Here is a 16,652-nt window from a genome sequence, read left to right as displayed (position 1 = left end):
TATTTTTAACCACACTAGATTTTGTTTATCAGCCCGAAATTTGGAAGCATTTTCGGAACCTCTTAACTTCCGCCTGAACCGAGAGGATCTTTTTCCTCATGTCATCAAATTTTTTTTCCATCATTTTTTTGTTTGGTATTCAACTCATATTTGTAATTTTTTTGCCACCTTTTCATCAATTTGTCGTCACTTTTTTGTCACATCTTCATTGTTTTCGTCTCAGTTTTGTTGCTATTTTCACAGCTTTTTTCCAGAAGCTTTTGAACTGGGGTAAAGCCAAATTGGAGAAACTGTGCTCGGTTCAGGTGGGAGTTACGGGGTTAAGGTTCACACAGGACTCGGGACCTTTATCAATGAATGGGACTGAATGGGACCATCTCATCTTTATGATATTATATCTATGGTCAGAGCTAGTTTAGCCACTGTTATACGTTTCCCTCGCCCGGTCAGCCGTCCAGGACTCCGTAAAGAAAAGGAAAAGTGTTTATTCTGACAGTCGTGAACGTGACCAGGTGTTACGCCCCTCCTGGTCAGGGGTTAGATGAGCACAGTTAGGGCTGTGGTCCTGCTGCATGTATGTCCCGTCCACAGTGAGGTCTGTGTGCCCAGGTGGTGCCCTCTCTGCCCGGCCGCTGGTGGAACCTGGAGCGCTCCTTCTCCTTCGGCCATAAGTCGTCCGCCCATCGCTCCGTGTGGCTCTTCAACATCAGCGCGGACCCGTTCGAGCGCCGCGACCTGTCGGACCACAGGCCGGAGGTGGTCCAGGAGATGCTGCTGCGCCTCGTCCACCACAACAGGACCGCCGTGCCCGTGTCGTACCCGCCCGACGACCCCAGGTGGGCACAAACTGACGCCGCTCTCCCACGCGTCTTCATTCACTCACACTGACAGGTTTGGTATCCACGTGTAGCAGGTAAGGCTGTGACCGAGTGTTGTCCAGTCTTGCCTGAAACTACGAGCTTCACGACAGCCTATTAGGCTGGGGTAACGCCCTATTTGAAAGCTAAGACCTACAAAAGCATCCTGCCTTTGCTCTGGCTGATCCCGTCAGGAAGGGCCCGTTTGGCGAATGTTTTATGTGAGTGAGTGGGCGGGGCCGATGGTGCAGACTGGTCGTCTCGCCTCCGTCAGTCTAACCCAGGGCAGCTGTGGCTACACAGAGTCTGGAATGACTGAATAAGCCTAATCATCATTGTCAGTGCGTGGGAATGTTGGGGTCAAAGTTCACACCGGCCCACGGTGTCGACAAAGCCCATGAAAACCAGACCATCATCGCGGAACAGCCGGCTTTAGTGACGATTACGTCTGTTTACTCAACACAACAGCTGTTTTTATTTATTTATTGGTTTAGCCTGGGGATGGGACGAAAAACTGATTTGAATCAATTCATCGGCAGAGAAGCGCGTCATCTGCGTGCGTGCACATGATGCTCCTCCTACGAGGAGCGCGTCAGTTTCGTGTTGACATAGACCTACATTTTCTGTGGGTCTAGAAAAAACTGTCAAAATCCTGAAAACCCTCTGTCAGTGGGAGCTCTCGGGTTTGAAAATGGCCGACAGTCACTGAGTTAAGGCGAGACACTTTAGGTGAAAGTATTGATTTTTCCCGCAGTGGTGGAAGTGGAGATTTGTATCTGTTTTCCTCCCTTTACATCTTAGTTTTCATGTCAGATATAAAAATGATGATGTTTATTTGATGATGTTTTGTCTGCGAGGTGGGGGCGACCCGGAAGTAGAAAGGCCGTCTTTCCCGCGGGTTTTCATTCATAAATATTGACAGATTTGACATCCACGTGTCCTGCTAAGGGGCCCCGTGATGACGCTTTCACCCAAATATGGTGTTTTTCCTCCTACGAGACGCTGGAGCGGAAAAGTGGAAGAACGGGCCGAGCATGCGCACTCGCTACAAAACTTCAGGGCTGGTTTTCTCTGAATGAGAGAAGCCGCACTCGGGCAGAGCCTGAGCCCTTATAGTTTAGTTTAGTTTAGTTTAGTTTAGTTTAGTTTAGTTTAGTTTAGTTTAGTTTAGTTTAGTTTAGTTTAGTTTAGTTTAGTTTAGTTTAGTTTAGTTTAGTTTAGTTTAGTTTAGTTTAGTTTAGTTTATTTGAGCAACAGATGCACACAGGTATAATATACATATAACATACAGAACATAAGAGGTGTTAGTGCTGCTCAAAGGGAGTAGGAAGAAGTTAGTTCTAACTTATAAGGCCCTCCCCCTCCTTTCAGACTTACACAAGTTAAACTACTGCTCACAGCACAGTCATTTTTAATGTATATTTAGGCTTTAACCATGAGATCTATGCGGCAATTCCAGACTGAGGAATTGCCTTAGTAGCGAATTACATCAACAAACGGCTCCCAGACAGTAAAGTCATTAGTTCATGACATTCTTGTGTTGCTCTTGCATAAGGCTGAAGCTCCCACAGACTCCAAACTTTACAGTCTGAGACTTAACAATATTTTGAAGGTTTTTTCAGAGGGATTTTTAAATATCTAATTCCAAGCCTGATTTATTCAGCTTTGAAAACAAAAAAAACAGGCGAAATTTGAGTTTTTACAGATTTTTTCACTGATGTTCAGGGGCGGACTGGCCATATGTCCAGTCTGGAAGAGCACAGAAACCACTGGCTCTGGGGCCACCGGTCCCGCCTCAACCGAGCTTTACCCAAATCTAAAAGCTAAAAAGAAAATCATCAAATTAGCAACAAAAAGAGGATGAAAACAAACAAAAACACGACAACTAAGCAACGAAAAGGCCACAAAAACACAACAAAAAATGATAGAAAAAATGTGACAAAAACACAACAAAAAGCCACAAAAAAAGTCATGAAAAAAAAAAAAGGTCAAGGCGACTTGACAAAAAGTTTCAATCACTCTTGTAGGTCTCAGCTTTCAAATGAGGCGTTACATTGTTGCTCTCCAGCCGAGAAGCTTTTAGATTTGGGTAAAGCCGAACTGGAGAAAATGCGCTCCGTTAAGGCGGGGGGTCAGTGCACATTTACGCTAATTTGGTCCAGAGTCCGCCCCTACTTGTGATTAGTTTATTGAAAAACTAAACAAAATATCCAAAATCCCCTCTGAAAAAATCTTAGTTACTAATATGTCAATAAAATAAAACCATAACATTTAATCTGGCTCAATTCATTATTTTGATTTCCCAAAATATAGACAATTTTGGCCATTTTAATGCTCAAAATGCCTTATTTTTATGTGAAAACATAAAATGACAGAAAAAATGCAATACATTTTTTTGTCATATTTTTTTTCCCTGTTCACCTGCAGTGTCTCGCCTTGAGACACTGCAGGTGAACAGGGAAAAACATAAATGTAGAGATGTCAATGTGAAACTTTTGCTGAACATCACAGATATAAATGAGACAAAAATGTGTTGCACTTTTTCTGTCATTTTATGTTTTCACATAGAAATAAGGCATTTTGAGCATTAAAATGGTAAAAAATTACCTATATTTTGGGCGACGAAATCAAAATAATTAATTGAGCCAGATTAAAATTTATGGTTTTATTTTATTGACATATTAGTGACTATAACTGCTCCCAAAGTTTCTTGTTTGTACAGAATAAGCCACGCTCCAACTGATTTTTTTGTCGTTATTTATTTTGTCACAGCCTTTTTCTTTTCGCTGGACCTTCGACCAACCACCGTGAAAAACTATGAACAAAAACAATATATTTGTCAATAAAAATAAAACAAAACATCCACACACATCACAAACCAATACACACCGTGTGCGCCTTCTGCACCAACATCTAGGAGTGGTCCATTTTCAGTCCCTTATGTTTCCAATATTTTCTTATAAATCAGGCTAGGAATTAGATATTAAAAAATCCCTCTGAAAAAACCTTCAGAATGTTGTTGTGTCTCAGCCTGTAAAGTGTGGACACTGTGGGAGCTTCTATAAGGGCTCAGGCTCTGCCCGAGTGCGGCTTCTCTCATTCAGAGAAAACCAGCCCTGAAGTTTTGTAGCGAGTGCGCATGCTCGGCCCGTTCTTCCACTTTTCCGCTCCAGCGTCTCGTAGGAGGAAAAGCACCATATTTGGGTGAAAGCGTCATCACGGGGCCCCTTAGCAGGACACGTGGATGTCAAATCTGTCAATATTTATGAATGAAAACCCGCAGGAAAGACGGCCTTTCTACTTCCGGGTCGCCCCCACCTCGCAGACAAAACATCATCAAATAAACATCATCATTTTTTATATCTGACATGAAAACTAAGATGTAAAGGGAGGAAAACAGATACAAATCTCCACTTCCACCACTGCGTGAAACATCAATACTTTCACCTGCCGTGTCTCGCCTTAAGAGGCTAAAAACTTCTGGATCAATGTCTTGTTTTTGACTGATTTGTGGAAACTTGTTGTGTCTGTTTTGTGGCCGAGCTCAGAGCCGACCCGAGCCGTCGCAGAGGAGCCTGGGAGCCCTGGGTGGAAGAGGAGGACGAGGAGGAGGAGGAGGCGCAGAGGAGGCCCAGCGCTGCTGCGGAGAAGAAAGACCGGAGCGACAAGAAGAAGAAGAAGGAGAAGAGGAAGAAAGGCAAGTGTCACCTGTGCAAGCTGCAGGCCTTCTTCCACAAACTCAACTCCAGGATGATGGAGAACAAGATCTGACCCGGACCTGGACCAAACCAGACCTGAGGGCGGAGCCAAAGGTACGAGCCAGGACCTGGACCAGGATCTGGACCAGGACAGAGCAGAGTCCCAGAGTCCCAGAGCAGAGTCCCAGAGTCCCAGCGCAGAGTCCCAGAGTCCCAGAGCAGAGTCCCAGAGTCCCAGAGCAGAGTCCCAGAGCAGAGTCCCAGAGCAGAGTCCCAGAGCAGAGTCCCAGAGTCCCAGAGCAGAGTCCCAGTGCAGAGTCCCAGAGTCCCAGAGCAGAGTCCCAGAGCAGAGTCCCAGAGCAGAGTCCCAGAGCAGAGTCCCAGAGCAGAGTCCCAGAGCAGAGTCCCAGAGCAGAGTCCCAGAGTCCCAGAGCAGAGTCCCAGAGCAGAGTCCCAGAGCAGAGTCCCAGAGCAGAGTCCCAGAGTCCCAGCGCAGAGTCCCAGAGCAGAGTCCCAGAGCAGAGTCCCAGAGTCCCAGAGTCCCAGAGCAGAGTCCCAGAGCAGAGTCCCAGAGTCCCAGAGCAGAGTCCCAGAGTCCCAGAGTCCCAGAGCAGAGTCCCAGAGTCCCAGAGCAGAGTCCCAGAGTCCCAGAGCAGAGTCCCAGAGTCCCAGAGCAGAGTCCCAGAGCAGAGTCCCAGAGTCCCAGAGTCCCAGAGTCCCAGCGCAGAGTCCCAGAGCAGAGTCCCAGAGCAGAGTCCCAGAGTCCCAGAGTCCCAGAGTCCCAGCGCAGAGTCCCAGAGCAGAGTCCCAGAGCAGAGTCCCAGAGTCCCAGCGCAGAGTCCCAGAGTCCCAGCGCAGAGTCCCAGAGCAGAGTCCCAGAGTCCCAGCGCAGAGTCCCAGAGCAGAGTCCCAGAGCAGAGTCCCAGAGCAGAGTCCCAGAGCAGAGTCCCAGAGCAGAGTCCCAGAGCAGAGTCCCAGAGCAGAGTCCCAGAGCAGAGTCCCAGAGCAGAGTCCCAGAGCAGAGTCCCAGAGCAGAGTCCCAGAGCAGAGTCCCAGAGCAGAGTCCCAGCGCAGAATCCCAGAGCAGAGTCCCAGAGTCCCAGAGCAGAGTCCCAGCGCAGAATCCCAGAGCAGAGTCCCAGAGTCCCAGAGCAGAGTCCCAGAGTCCCAGAGCAGAGTCCCAGAGCAGAGTCCCAGAGCAGAGTCCCAGAGCAGAGTCCCAGAGTCCCAGAGCAGAGTCCCAGAGCAGAGTCCCAGAGTCCCAGAGCAGAGTCCCAGAGCAGAGTCCCAGAGCAGAGTCCCAGAGCAGAGTCCCAGAGCAGAGTCCCAGAGTCCCAGCGCAGAGTCCCAGAGCAGAGTCCCAGAGTCCCAGAGTCCCAGAGCAGAGTCCCAGAGCAGAGTCCCAGAGTCCCAGAGCAGAGTCCCAGAGCAGAGTCCCAGAGCAGAGTCCCAGAGTCCCAGAGTCCCAGAGCAGAGTCCCAGAGCAGAGTCCCAGAGTCCCAGAGTCCCAGAGCAGAGTCCCAGAGCAGAGTCCCAGAGTCCCAGAGCAGAGTCCCAGAGTCCCAGAGTCCCAGAGCAGAGTCCCAGAGTCCCAGAGCAGAGTCCCAGAGTCCCAGAGCAGAGTCCCAGAGTCCCAGAGTCCCAGAGTCCCAGCGCAGAGTCCCAGAGCAGAGTCCCAGAGCAGAGTCCCAGAGTCCCAGAGTCCCAGAGTCCCAGCGCAGAGTCCCAGAGCAGAGTCCCAGAGTCCCAGAGCAGAGTCCCAGAGTCCCAGAGTCCCAGAGCAGAGTCCCAGAGTCCCAGAGCAGAGTCCCAGAGCAGAGTCCCAGAGTCCCAGAGCAGAGTCCCAGAGCAGAGTCCCAGAGTCCCAGAGTCCCAGAGTCCCAGCGCAGAGTCCCAGAGCAGAGTCCCAGAGCAGAGTCCCAGAGTCCCAGAGTCCCAGAGTCCCAGCGCAGAGTCCCAGAGCAGAGTCCCAGAGCAGAGTCCCAGAGTCCCAGCGCAGAGTCCCAGAGTCCCAGCGCAGAGTCCCAGAGCAGAGTCCCAGAGTCCCAGAGCAGAGTCCCAGAGCAGAGTCCCAGAGCAGAGTCCCAGAGCAGAGTCCCAGAGCAGAGTCCCAGAGCAGAGTCCCAGAGCAGAGTCCCAGAGCAGAGTCCCAGAGCAGAGTCCCAGAGCAGAGTCCCAGAGCAGAGTCCCAGAGCAGAGTCCCAGAGCAGAGTCCCAGCGCAGAATCCCAGAGCAGAGTCCCAGAGTCCCAGAGCAGAGTCCCAGCGCAGAATCCCAGAGCAGAGTCCCAGAGTCCCAGAGCAGAGTCCCAGAGTCCCAGAGCAGAGTCCCAGAGCAGAGTCCCAGAGCAGAGTCCCAGAGCAGAGTCCCAGAGTCCCAGAGCAGAGTCCCAGAGCAGAGTCCCAGAGTCCCAGAGCAGAGTCCCAGAGCAGAGTCCCAGAGCAGAGTCCCAGAGCAGAGTCCCAGAGTCCCAGCGCAGAGTCCCAGAGCAGAGTCCCAGAGTCCCAGAGTCCCAGAGCAGAGTCCCAGAGCAGAGTCCCAGAGTCCCAGAGCAGAGTCCCAGAGCAGAGTCCCAGAGCAGAGTCCCAGAGTCCCAGAGTCCCAGAGCAGAGTCCCAGAGCAGAGTCCCAGAGTCCCAGAGCAGAGTCCCAGAGTCCCAGAGTCCCAGAGCAGAGTCCCAGAGTCCCAGAGCAGAGTCCCAGAGTCCCAGAGCAGAGTCCCAGAGTCCCAGAGCAGAGTCCCAGAGTCCCAGAGTCCCAGAGTCCCAGCGCAGAGTCCCAGAGCAGAGTCCCAGAGCAGAGTCCCAGCGCAGAGTCCCAGAGCAGAGTCCCAGCGCAGAGTCCCAGAGTCCCAGCGCAGAGTCCCAGAGCAGAGTCCCAGAGCAGAGTCCCAGAGTCCCAGAGCAGAGTCCCAGAGTCCCAGCGCAGAGTCCCAGAGCAGAGTCCCAGAGCAGAGTCCCAGAGCAGAGTCCCAGAGCAGAGTCCCAGAGTCCCAGAGCAGAGTCCCAGAGCAGAGTCCCAGAGCAGAGTCCCAGAGCAGAGTCCCAGAGTCCCAGAGCAGAGTCCCAGAGTCCCAGAGTCCCAGAGTCCCAGAGCAGAGTCCCAGAGCAGAGTCCCAGAGTCCCAGAGTCCCAGAGTCCCAGCGCAGAGTCCCAGAGCAGAGTCCCAGAGCAGAGTCCCAGAGCAGAGTCCCAGAGCAGAGTCCCAGAGTCCCAGAGCAGAGTCCCAGAGCAGAGTCTCAGAGCAGAGTCCCAGAGCAGAGTCCCAGAGCAAAGTCCCAGAGCAGAGTCCCAGAGTCCCAGAGCAGAGTCCCAGAGTCCCAGAGCAGAGTCTCAGAGCAGAGTCCCAGAGCAGAGTCCCAGAGTCCCAGAGCAGAGTCTCAGAGCAGAGTCCCAGAGCAGAGTCCCAGAGTCCCAGAGCAGAGTCCCAGAGCAGAGTCCCAGAGCAAAGTCCCAGAGCAGAGTCCCAGAGTCCCAGAGCAGAGTCCCAGAGTCCCAGAGCAGAGTCCCAGAGCAGTCCCAGAGCAGAGTCCCAGAGCAGAGTCCCAGAGCAGAGTCCCAGAGCAGAGTCCCAGAGCAGAGTCCCAGAGCAAAGTCCCAGAGCAGAGTCCCAGAGCAGAGTCCCAGAGCAGAGTCCCAGCGCTGGGTTCACTCCAGTGTTTTGCACACGTTTATTTTCTGTTGTTTTGGTTTTTCTTCTTTGGCTCCAGTTTTGTCTAAAATAACATTTCGGGACAAAGTGAAACCCGGGGCTGATGCGACGCACGGGCACAAACCGGCCCGGGGGCCAAAACCGGCCCTCCATCATCAAACTCTGGCCCTCGGGATGATTTTGAGAAATGTTATGACCCGAATCAGAGAAGTGCTCTAGAAATGTTATTATCAGATTTTAAAAGTTTCCAAATTCTTAATCACAAAAGACGAACTTACAGCAGCAGGTTTGCTCGGTGGAGCCGGTTTTCTTCATTATCAAAAGACCAACTTGAGGGATTTGAAGTAAAGCATCACTTTCTACATATGCCAGTGTTGTCCATCAAATACACTGTAAAATGTCCATTTAAATGAGACAAATGACTTAAAATCACTTGAATAAAGGTTGTTTATGCTAAATTTGAGTCAGTTTGAACTAATCTAAGATCAGATAAAAACGCTAACGCCAATGGAACAAATAGAAATCCCCCTGGAAATCAGGAAAAGTCACTTTTACTGAAAAAATATTTATTTATCACTTGAAACTATACAAAATAATCTGAAGAAAAAACTTGCGCTTGTTCCATTGGCCGGAATAGGTTTTATCTGCTCTAAGGCCAAACCAAATCTACTCACACTTTAGATTTAATCTCTTAATTCAAATAGATTTAAGTCATTTCTACCAATAGATGAGTGTTCCTTTAGGATTATGGCCTAAAAGGCTGCTCTGCCAAGTAAGGGATAATGTATAGAACGCTGTTCATTATCGGGAAAATAAGTACCGACAGAAGGTGCTTATTTTCCCGATAATGAACAGCGTTCTATACATTATCCCGCTTATTATACCAGTGTTTTTCAACCTTTTTTGAGCCAAGGCACATTTTTTTCATTCAAAAAATCCCGAGGCACACCACCAGCAGAAAATATTTAAAAATGTAACCCTGTAGCCTATATTCAGTCGTTCACATCAAAGTGTCTTGAATAGGAACAGCGTATAGTCTCACTACCCACAATGCCCCAGTCACCGCCACCTGCCGCATCCATGCATCACTAATTCTCTTGTTTCAAAGAAATTAGCGATCTAATATGGAGTATTTATTACATGGTTACTCTACTCTAGACAGCACAGACACTCGAAAACGGTACAATATTTGTGGATGATAATGAATTTGTTTAAAAAAAAACAACTAGGTGAAATTGGATAATTTCCCAAGGCACACCAGACAATATCTCACGGCGCACTAGTGTGCCACGGCACAGTGGTTGAAAAACACTGTATTATTCGGCCATTTTCCAACTGAACACACACAACATAAACGTCGTACACTTTTATGAAGCCCAAAGGTTTATTTAATGACTTCCGCGACAAATAGTTCCCAAAAGTTTGCGCGTTGCTCGGCATCGTTTTGCTAGGCTAGAAGTAGCAAGGCTAGCAGCTAGCCTAGCGATTCCCCGACTTCTCTCGCAGTGACAGGACAGATAGTGTCGCTACTACGTACGCGCGGAGTTATGTGAAAGCATGAACTCCGTTGCCATTGGCAGCGTCATTATTTTTTTCAGAGGTCCTTTATCAGAAAATAATGACCGGTAGAACGTTGGAGAATCCCATTCAAATCAACGGAGCTTCTACTTACGTTATGAAGAGCCGTATAATAATACATTTTAAGGAATTGACAGTATTTTTCACATTTCTAGAGTACTTTAACGTTTAACAGGCATTTGAGCTCTGATTTGGGTCATAATATTTCTCAAAATCATCTCGAGGGCAGGGGTTTGATGATGTAGGGCCGGTTTTGGCCCCCGGGCCTGACGTTGCCGACCCCTGAACTACAGCCTTTTTCTCAAAGCAAACCAAGTGCTTTAAAAGTGACTGACAGACATGACAAACATGAAAACTCTGAGGTGGAATCAGCGCTGATCATCTGATCTTCACCCAAGGACAGGATGGAGACCAGAGGCTTCATCAGCCAAGGCTCTGTCCTCCTCTGCGGCCGTATGAGGAGACTCAAAACTGTTCAAAACTGTTGATTGATTGATGATTGATTGTCTCTGCTCGGTCTCTGAGCGCCTCTAACTGCAGCTGCATCGCCCACTTCGCCCCAAAGCCGAGGAAATGCTCAGAATCAGCTCCAGTTCACGCCAGTGCTGAGGAGGCTCTGAATAAGAGACTTTTACACACGAGTTTAAACACATTTATTCTGTTAAGATCAGGTTAAGTTCAGCTCCGTTTGTCCTGCAGTCACAGAGTATTTCTCAATATCGGTCCAAATGACGGAGCGAAATGATCCCGAGCCAATCACAGCACGGGAGGCGGGACTTGACAGTGCATCATCTTCTGCGCTAGGATTTCCCATCAACCACCAGTGCTCTTCCATCTCCAAAACATTAGAGTCAGTCCCATAGCACCAGTCTATCTCACACTACAATGATGACAAACCTTCTGCTGGTCTGTAAATGCAGTAAATTAGAATAACTGCCTTGTATAAAATGTCTCTCTCAAAATGGCTGTAGTGAATGTCTTGAAATAGGTCTCTGTCTCTTTAAGCCCTTAACTCCCACCTGAACCGAGAGCATTTTCTCCAGTTTGGCTTTACCCCAATCCAAAAGCTTCTGGAAAAAAGGTGAGAAAATAGCGACAGAACTGAGACGAAAACGATGATGAAGATGTGACGAAAAAGTGATGAAAAATGGACGAAAAATGATGAAAAAGTGGCAAAAATGTGACAAAAAATTAAATATTTGACAAAAAAATTGCAAAAAAGTTACAAAAATGAGTTGAAAACAAATTGACAAAAAAGGATAAAAAAAGATGAAAAACTGACAAAAATTTGACAAAAAAAATGTACAAAAAATGATGAAAAAGTGGCAAAAAATGTCGCAAACAATTTACAAAAAAGGACAAAAAAATGACTGAAAATTGACAAAAAATGATGAAAAAGTGGCAAAAATGTAACAAAAAGTGACAAAAAATGTAGTATTTGACAAAAAAATTGCAAAAAAATTTAAAAAAAATGAGTTGAAAACCCCCCCCAAAAATGATGAATAAAAATCTGATGACGTGAGGAAAAAGATCCATTCAGATGAGTTTTGTAGATCTTAGCTTTCAAATGAGGCGTTACACTGGCCTATAGGATTTGGGTAAAGCTGAACTGGAGAAAATGCTCTTGGTTCAGGCAAACCTATCCCTAAAATGGCCGCCATCAGAGTTTTTACAGATTACTCAGAAATACGTGAATGTGCCAAGGCAACACTTCAGCCATGTTTTTAATGAGGGAGTGACATAATAACATGATGGAAAGCTGGAAAAAGTCCATTTTGCAGAACACCCCCCCTTTAAAGATGGCGGCTGCGACTCAGCGATCCTGTCCCAGTGCCCTTTGTTCAGGTCAGGAGCTTCTGTGAGGACTTTCACCAGAACATTTACTCCCCTGCACGGTTCTCTCTCGTTAGCCCCGCCTCCAGTCTCCATTGGGAAATCGCGTCCTATTACCACAATTCCAGCCTGTCTTTGTTTGTGTTTCTAAATGGCTTTATAACCAGGCCATGTTCAGTTCAGGCTCAGACTAAAGTCAGTGTTTTCAGATCAGAGACCGAGCAGAGCAAACATCTGTGAGCCTCAAACACCGACGACTCATTTTTACCTGAGGTTTTTGGGGGAAACGTAAGTGTTTATTTTCTGCAGAGACGTCTGTGACTCGTTTACTATAGAAATGTGAAGATTTGTCTGATTCGACTTTGTTCTTAATGTGAAGAACTGAACATGAAAATGTGATTTGGGAAAAGGGGAAATGTGGATGTTTCATGACCGTCTGGAACAATAACTATGTGGTCTCTGACTAAGCAGAACTTTCCAATAAATTCATTCAAAAATAACGAGTTGTTTTTTCATGAACATCTACAGGCTGTATCTTTAAATCAGTTTTCTGTTTGTCAGTTCTTATCAGTTAGAAAATGTGCTGGTGAAGGCGGGGCTTAAGTCTATGTTCCGCTGCTGGAGTCTGACCAGTGCACACGTATGCAGGGCCTGCTGGGTATTAATGACAGGAGACGGTAATGTCTTTGGTGGGATGACAATCCCTTTTATTTCTTTATTTTTTGTCTTTTACAAGCAGGAAAGGAGGTTGTTGCAGTTTCATACGTGGCCTCGACACCGGGGAAGCAGCAGTAACAGGATGAAACTGAGCAGGTTCAGAGAAAAGAGCCAAACGACCTGTGAGTCCATGTGAAGTGTCCCAGAATACAGCACTTTTAAACCTCCTGAGCTCAGACTGATGTTTCACAGGCGGCTCTTTTCTCATCAGTGTCACAGAGCACATCTTTACAACACAAAGCATGTAACATGTGTCAGTGTCACATGTGTCAGTGTCACATGTGTCAGTGTCACATGTGTCAGTGTCACATGTGTCAGTGTCACATGTGTCAGTGTCACATGTGTCAGTGTCACATGTGTCAGTGTCACATGTGTCAGTGTCACATGTGTCAGAGCACATCTTTACAACACAAAGCATGTAACATGTGTCAGTGTCACATGTGTCAGTGTCACATGTGACACTGACACATGTGTCAGTGTCACATGTGTCAGTGTCACATGTGTCAGTGTCACATCTGTCAGTGTCACATGTGTCAGTGTCACGTGTGTCAGTGTCCCATGTGTCAGAGCACATCTTTACAACACAAAGCTAACACTAGAAAATTTTGCAATTGCGATTGACGGCGGAATCGTAGGCCACTAATGCAGAAATTGCAAAAGTTGCAGAAAATTGTGAAAAATTCATGATTGCATAATAGTGCTTTTATTGTGAAAATCCCTATTAAGTTGCATTATATTGCTTTAAATGCAAAAATCCCTATTAAGTTGCATTATATTGCTTTAAATGCAAAAATCACCATTAAGTTGCATTATACTGCTTTAAATGCAAAAATCACCATTAAGTTGCATTATCCTGCTTTAAATGCAAAAATCACCATTAAGTTGCATTATACTGCTTTAAGGAGGAAAGGAGCGCCCTCTCTGGCCTGAGGCTGGAACTGCAGGTCTTCAGGACAGAGGAGCGCCCTCTCTGGCCTGAGGCTGGAACTGCAGGTGTTCAGGACAGAGGAGCGCCCTCTCTGGCCTGAGGCTGGACCTGCAGGTCTTCAGGACAGAGATGATCTTTAGTATCTGTTGAGGAGCAGAGAACACACAGGCTTCAGTTGGAGGCTGATGATGAAGATACTTGAGCTTCTATAAGGCGGAGTCTAAGGCGGAGTCTAAGGCGGAGTCTAAGGCGGAGTCGAAGGCGGAGTCGAAGGCGGAGTCTAAGGCAGAGTCTAAGGCGGAGTCTAAGGCGAGGTCGAAGGTGGAGTCGAAGGCGGCGTCTAAGGCGGAGTCGAAGGCGGAGTCGAAGGCGGCGTCTAAGGCGGAGTCAAAGGCGGAGTCGAAGGCAGAGTCGAAGGCGGAGTCTAAGGCGGAGTCTAAGGCGGAGTCAAAGGTGGAGTCGAAGGCGGAGTCTAAGGCGGAGTCGAAGGTGGAGTCGAAGGCGGAGTCGAAGGTGGAGTCGAAGGTGGAGTCGAAGGCGGAGTCTAAGGCGGAGTCGAAGGTGGAGTCGAAGGCGGAGTCGAAGGTGGAGTCGAAGGCGGAGTCTAAGGCGGAGTCAGGTGTTCATATCTCAGTATGTAAAAACGGTGGCCTGTTCCTTTAACCTTAGAATTGATTTTACTTTTTTTAAATCGATATCGGAAAATCGATTAAAATGGACCAAGACAACACAGAGTCTGGATAACTCTGTTGGCATTATTTCTTTTTTCTGTAAAAAAGGTTCAGGTGTTTTCAGACCTGCTACATCATAAAGACACAGGTCAAACTGAGACGCCGTCTGAAAAGGTGTAAGTCCAGGTCGAAGTAACTCCCGCCTGAACTGAGAGCATTTCCTTCAGCTTTACCCAAATCCTGTAGGCCAGTGTAACGCCTCATTTGAAAGCTAAGGTCTTTTTTTTTTTGGGCATTCAAGTCATTTTTGTAACTTTTTTGTAATTTTTTTTTCTTCATTTTTTTTTCACTTTTTGGAATTTTTGGGGAATTTTTTGTCAATTTTTTCTGTCATTTTTTGTCAATTTTTGGTCAATTTTTTGTCATTTTTTTGTCAATTTTTTGGTCTATTTTTGGTCATTTTTGTAACTTTTTTGTATTTTTTTTTCTTCATTTTTTTGTTACTTTTTGTCACATTTTTGTCATTTTTTGTCAATTATTTGTCAATTTTTTGTCATTTTTTCTTCATTTTTTCTTCATTTTTTCTTCATTTTTTCTTCATTTTTTCTTCATTTTTTCGTTGTTTTGTGTCACTTTCTGTCATTTTTTTTAAATCCTTTTTTTGTCATTTTTTTGTCCTTTTTTGTCCATTTTTTGTCAGTTTTTTGTCCATTTTTTGTGACATTTTCACCAATTTTTCATCATTTTTTTGTCCATTTTTTGTCCATTTTTCGTTATTTTTGTCACTTTCTGTCATTTTTTAATCCTTTTTTTGGTCCATTTTTTGTCATTTTTTTTGCCAATTTTTGTGACATTTTTGCCACTTTTTCATAATTTTCGTCAATTTCTTATCATTTTTGTTTCATTTTTTTTGTCTAAGTTTTCTCACTTTATTGTCACATCTTCATCATTGTTTTCGTCTCAGTTCATTCGCTCTTCTCTCACCTTTTTTCCAGAAGCTTTTGGATTGGGGTAAAGCCAAACCAGAGTAAATGTGCTCGGTTCAGGTGGGAGTTAAGGGGTGTATGTGTATGCGCTGCCTGCCTCGGGACTACAGATGGAAACTAGCATCTCCGCTATAATCAGGCATATTTACAGTGCTCATGTGCAACTGTTCAGTAATATGCATTGTCCCTGTCAAATAAAAACATAAACTGTTTTAAGGAAACAGTCATGAACTCTGTAAAACTAACATTACACTCAAACCTTTACGATCATTTGGGTTGAACGTCTGTACCTCAGTTTCACACTCGGACACATTTAGACTGAGAACCTTCAGCTCCAGGCTCTGAATAAACACATGAAGTCAGGACTCACTGCAGTGTGTCCAGTCGACAGGTGGAGCTCTGTTGAAGGTCGAGGAGCTCCTTCACATCGGACTCACTCAGACCGTTGTCCCTCAGGAACAGAGCACTGAGATTTGTGGAGGGGTTGGACTTCAGAGCCGAGGCCAGAGAGGAACAGCTGCTCTTTGTCAAACCGCAGTCTATCAAACTGAACAAAGCATAAATGATGTGGTTAAAGTCACACACAGGAAGAAACGCTTTGGTGTTACTCTACAGTTCTTACTTATATTTTTGAGAGAGTGGGAGACAGAGGGGGGAGAATGTGTGTGCTATTTGACCTGTGTGTCATTATTTGTTCTCAATTTGATGCATTTCATTGAGCCATTTGTTCTTCCTTAAAGGGGGGGTATTATGCAAAATGTACTTTTTCAAGCTTTACATCATGTTATTCTGTCACTCCCTCATTAAAAACATGGCTGAAGTGTTGCCTTGGCACATTCACGTATTTCTGAGTAATCTGTAAAAACTCTGATGGCGGCCATTTTAGGGATAGGTTTGCCTGAGTCCTCCTAGGAACGCCCCCACCTCCTGGAGACGCCTCCGAGCTTTGGTCACCAGCCGAGTAACCAACCACTGCTCCTCAGCAGAACCCCCTCCCCACTGATGCCACAGACAGCGTGTGGAGGGGGCGTGTCTAAAGGCTCAGAGGTTCTTAACCTCTTAACTCCCGCCTGAACCGAGGGCATTTTCTCCAGGTCAGCTTCACCCAAATCCTGTAGGCCAGTGTAACGCCTCATTTGAAAGCTAAGACCTACAAACCTCATCTAAATGGATTTTTTTCCTCACGTCATCACACTTTTTGGGGGGGTTTTCAACTCATTTTTGTAACTTTTTTTGTAATTTTTTTGTCAAATAGTAAATTTTTTGTCACTTTTTGTCACATTTGTCCTTTTGTTGTCAAATTTTTGTCACATCTTCATCATTGTTTTCGTCTCAGTTCTTTCGCTATTTTATCACCTTTTTTCCAGACGCTTTTGGATTGGGGTAAAGCCAAACTGGAGAAAATGTGCTCGTTCAGGTGGGAGTTAAGGGGTTAAAGAGACAGAGGCCTATTTCAAGACATTCACTACGGCCATTTTGAGAGAGACAAGGCAGTTATTCTAATTTACTGCATTTACAGACCAACAGAAGGTTTGTCATCATTGTAGTGAGATATAGATGGTGCTATGGGACTGAAAAAAAGCACAATACCCCCTTTTTGAAGAATTATACAGGTTAATGTCCGTTTCGCCCGGTCACCCAACAGTGGGAATAAATAAGATACGGGCCGGGGTCCCGCGGCTCCAGAAGGTTGAGAACCACTGGGCTAAATAATTCAGACTGTGTTTTCCTGGT

General features: G+C 46.4%; 2 protein-coding genes across 3 annotated transcripts in view; one reads left to right on the top strand and one right to left on the bottom strand.

The window, feature by feature from the left end:
• LOC306966464 (arylsulfatase I-like) overlaps positions 1–4,655 on the top strand; it is a 28,251-nt gene extending 23,596 nt beyond the window's left edge. For both annotated transcript variants that reach the window (XM_079561231.1, XM_079561230.1), the window contains exons 12-13: positions 610–836; positions 4,406–4,655. In XM_079561231.1, the coding sequence (XP_079417357.1) occupies positions 610–836; positions 4,406–4,628 (450 nt within the window). In that variant the 3' untranslated portion in view covers positions 4,629–4,655. The remainder of the gene's footprint in view (positions 1–609; positions 837–4,405) is intronic.
• Positions 1–16,652, bottom strand: part of LOC306966774 (uncharacterized protein) — a gene marked incomplete at both ends in the record, with an annotated part of 190,776 nt that overhangs the window by 165,762 nt on the left and 8,362 nt on the right. The gene's annotated exons all lie outside the window — the stretch shown is intronic.

The sequence above is a fragment of the Gobius niger genome (assembly GCF_951799975.1).
Source record: "Gobius niger genome assembly, chromosome: 8".
Classification (NCBI taxonomy): Eukaryota; Metazoa; Chordata; class Actinopteri; order Gobiiformes; family Gobiidae; genus Gobius; species Gobius niger.
Note: the sequence above shows the minus strand (reverse complement) of the source record. Positions and strands in the feature narration are given on the sequence as shown.